Source organism: Macrobrachium rosenbergii, chromosome 21, assembly GCF_040412425.1.
Source record: "Macrobrachium rosenbergii isolate ZJJX-2024 chromosome 21, ASM4041242v1, whole genome shotgun sequence".
NCBI classification, from domain to species: Eukaryota; Metazoa; Arthropoda; class Malacostraca; order Decapoda; family Palaemonidae; genus Macrobrachium; species Macrobrachium rosenbergii.
Window position 1 is genome coordinate 20,031,054 of NC_089761.1, and position 4,590 is coordinate 20,035,643.

At 34.2% G+C, this 4,590-nt stretch overlaps 1 protein-coding gene across 1 annotated transcript in view; it reads right to left on the reverse strand.

Moving 5' to 3' along the window:
- Positions 1-1,637: 1,637 nt before the first annotated feature.
- The window catches only part of LOC136849568 (U-scoloptoxin(01)-Cw1a-like), a 16,322-nt gene continuing 13,369 nt past the window's right edge, over positions 1,638-4,590 (reverse strand). The window contains exon 2 of the mRNA XM_067122900.1: positions 1,638-1,862. Within this exon, the coding sequence (XP_066979001.1) occupies positions 1,698-1,862 (165 nt within the window). The 3' untranslated portion in view covers positions 1,638-1,697. The remainder of the gene's footprint in view (positions 1,863-4,590) is intronic.

A 4,590-nucleotide genomic window follows, 5' to 3' on the forward strand; every position in this document is an offset into this window, starting at 1 on the left:
AACCATACATTCTTGATAGAAATGTACAAATTAACAGACAAGTATAATACTTTACGTCGTAAATGTGTAGCAGAGTAGGTCAGAATTCAGAGTTTGATGGGAGTATCATGCAAAAAACATGAAAATATATTAGAAAAATGTTGCCAAAATATGGGAAATTAATAAATATGAAGTGAGGTACCGAATGATTAAAAAAGACCAAAAAAAAAGCAGGTAAATAATAATGGAAGACCAATCTAACAGTGCAAGCTGTTTTAATTGAATTTGAAGGTGATTCGCGCATATAATTCACATGTAAAATGGACTCGCTCGCACATGTAAAATATCGGTATAAAGGACTGAAATAAATACTTTGGAACACATGTACTTCATAATTTAAAGAAACTGATGTAATAATTGAGTAGTTAAAGAGAATTCTTAAGACAAAGTATATTTATATACACTGGAATGGGAAGAGGTACAATTAAATACATGGAAACACAGAAAATTGCTAAACATAGCAGTATGATTTTTAAAACAAGTGCAGATGTACTGGAATCCAAACTGGTATTCAAGGAATAAAAGAGGAATTCGGAGAAAACATAAACTCAATGACTTCAGGGATGTCATTAAAGGGACGTTAATTTATTGTGATGGAAACATAGGAGATGTAGTTAATTCCTACGACCTGCTCGAGAAAGACAGTAAAATGCCTTCAAATGGAAGAATGTAGACGTTTCGTTTCTGATATAATGAAAACGGGTCGACTGATGCTTAGACAAATTTTTAATAAGTAAATGTGAACATCTGTTGGTGGCGAAGAATTGAGAAACTATAAATTTATAAATAATCAGTTACTGTGAATCGAGGACTGGGTAGTTTACTGGCAATGTCGCTTTTGGGAAGTGACAGAAGGGATGAGAAAATCGATTTTAAAGGACTGCTAATGCATATGGGATTATTTGAAAGAGAGAATAAAAAGTAATTATTTTGTTTTTAACGATTTCTGGACCGACGAAACCTTCACAGCCGTTTTACAACAAGTAACTGAAAGCTTTGAAACATTTCATTTCGTGAAGCTGAATCATTTCAAATGTTGAAAATTGTTTGTTTCTTTGGAGAGTGAATGAGACCAAGAGGTTTGGTTTAAGCTATGGAATTCAAGAGTTTATTTTTTGCCTTGAAGGGAAGAGAAAGAAGAGAATTGTGTGTGGTGTATGTTTTGTTTTCTCAAGTAAGCTACCTGACTTGGTTAGCGGTGGGACACTTGTGTAGAAAAGTATAGGAGGGATGGTAAAAGATTAGAGTAGAAGAGAAAAAATCGGGGTAGATACATTTGCTTTCTTAAGTCTGCTCGAAACGCTTGTTCTTTGGCCATTAACCAAATCTGATATTTTGGGCAGGGCGAACTATGAACTTGAGCTGAAAGCTTCCATATGAGGATTTTTAAATTTGTAGGACATATGGAAGACGTTCTATAATACTTACGTTTGAACTATGCAACGTTTATTTTTGGCTTCATTTGAAAGCAACAAAGTTCAGCTTCATCGTGCGGAATGTATTTTCATTGATTCTGAACCAAAACCTCAATTGTAGACATCACTTCATCCTGACCTGTTTTGCCAAACCACTGATTAACCAAATCGAACCATAAGAAAAGAAAGAGAAAAAAATCCTGGAAAAAATAACCTATTAGCCCATTAAATCTGACGATTATCTCAGAAATTCTCGTTGAGGCGTCCGAACTCGGCGTTTTTGAGGTCATACAAAGTGGGCGCTTGGTCACAGGGGAAGGCGAAGGCGGGGTGGTTGCAGGTTAGCGTCTCCTGGTCGAAGATGGTCTGGTTGCCGCAGACGAAGGAAAAGTGGGCCGTTTCGATGATCTGGGGAGAAAAGAGAAATATCAGTGATAAACTGTTTGGAAGGTGGTCGTATGTTAAGCATTTCACTTTCCTGTCATTTACGTTAGACTACCAAGTGACGCCAGAACCATTCTAATAATCGGTTAACTGATTAATGACTACCAAAGATTTATCTTTGATAGATCAGATTAAATCTTTGGTAGCCATTAAGCTAAAGGGGAAAGAGTAATGACCATGATAAATAGTTTGAAGGACAATCAAATAAATTCAAAAAAATTGGCTGGAATCACAAATTCCATAATATATTCATTGTTTATTGATGGTTTTATTAATGAAATCAGAGGAAACAAAATAAAGTTAGTGACATTTAGGGGATAAAAGAAAAATCAAGGACTAAGTGTAACGATTCAGCAATCCTGACAAAAACTATTTATTGGCAATGACAAATTCTAGAAACAGCATGAAAAAAATGGTGAAATCGCATATTTATGTAAAAGGTTATACAGGAACGGAGTTTTAATCATGCCAATTACATATATTTGCCAAAAGAGTGATCATTTTCCTTGACCACTTGAACACAGTGCCAAGAAATTCTTAACATATTTCATCTCTGAGTCACGATCGGTCAATAGTAATGGCTCGAAGCAATTTTAGAAACCTGTAATCGAAAAACATAATTCGCTTTCGGCGATAAATCGACAGGAAGCTTCAAGTTTTCAGATACTCGATGAAAGTATATGTGGAAAAGTCTCCGTTTGGAACCAGTACCAACGCTCGGTGCAAAGGAAATAATTTTTATCTAGGCTATTACCTTTATCTGCATGAATGATGTCGGCGTTTTATTTCTTTTCTCATCTAATCACATTCGCTCTCTCCAAACAAATTGTAACCAGAAAAAAAGGAGAAAATCGGGGAAGGTCGCAGTAACTCAACTGTCAAATTGGAGGATTTTGGGTCCAAATTCTCTCATAAAGAATGAGGAAGATGATGAATGGCTGAATAGCATTTTCAGATCTCATCAGTCTAAGAAATCTTCGTCGCAGTGCCAGGGCCGTTACCGTCGCAGTCCGCCTTATTATAAGAGACGAAACTGAAAGAGATAGGGAACAACAGCGGACATGTCAGCGAAGTTGTTTACGCTGAGGCCGCGTGAGTATACCGAACATGACCTTCGCAGAGGTGCGAAAGAATGATGTGGAGGAAAAAAGAAAAGAAAATGTAGAATGTTGGCAGAGGAGTCGAGAAAGGAAGATGATGGTGGCGAGCGACGATTGCTTTATGTCATTGCGAGAATGGTGACCATGAAAGTCAAGTGAAAGGGATCCCTGAAATAGAATTCTTTTTTCTTTTTTTTTTAAATAAAGCTTCGGGTGACAGATAGGCGGTCGGGAGGGGTTGGCTGGATGCCACAAGTGGTGAAATAGCAAAGAATGAATGTTTAAAAAATACGTATCCTGAGGAACACAAATATTTTCTTTACAAGATTACAGCATTCGAAGGACGAATGGGCGCTTGAGCCTTCCTTTCTCTGGTTTTTTATTATCTTGAGTGAAATGGTAAAATCTATGGCATTTTACCTTCATTTAATTGCATCGTTGTGATTTGATTTGTTTAGTCATCATTATATAAAGAGGACGGGAACGGGTCCACCGTGGCAGGTGTGTTTCCTCGATAAATTCTAGGTCTCTGAATCATAAGTACTTAGAAGAAGCTTGATTACCAAGATGTATTAGGCATCCTTGTAGTGTCGCAGTTGAGAAAAAATATTCAATATTTATATTTGATAGGTAACACATCTCTGAGGTTCAAACTCGAACTCTCAATTTACGAACTACAGATCTACTTTTCACGTGTGACTAGCAAAATAACGACGAAATGAGGATGGTACCTGATGTAGGGTATAAAAGCCCCAAGAGCATTTTATGAGCAAGAGCCCACGCTGTATCTCCAGCTCAAACCAAACAACAACGCATATATATATATATATATATATATATATATATATATATATATATATATATATGAAATTTTTATCAGTAATGATCCATTTTTATGAAAATTCCTTCTGGGATACTCATAACGTGAATTGATATTAACCATTTAGCTTAATGATTATTATATATATATATATATATATATATATATATATATATATATATATATATATATATATATATATATATATATATGTATGTACATATGTGTATATATATGTATATATATGTATATGTATATACTTAAATATGATGCCACTAATGATTTTTATATACATTTCAAACACGCCCTTTGTAGGATCATTTTCTAAGGATCATCGAAATCGCCTGAATAATTATTGATATTGATATTATTATTGATGGTTAAAAGAAATATTCTTTTCCGTTGCAAAGGAATTTACAATCTCTTGAGAAAGGAAGTGGAGAGTTCATAAAATCTTTACGCAAAGTCGTTAACCGTTTAAAGTTTCTTTATCTTTGTTTAGTCATTTTAATTTTCTTTGATATATTTGGTAGTTTATCTTTTGGGTTTGACAAGACGCGAAATACAAATAATCATTATGGTGACTTTGATGATCCTTAGAAAATGATCTTCCATAAGTGTGTGAAATGCATGTAAACTCATTATGTATGTATGCATGCATGCAAAAAAGTATATACAGTATATAGATAGACAGATAGATGTAGATATATATTTATATGTATGGTATATATATATATATATATATATATATATATATATATATATATATATA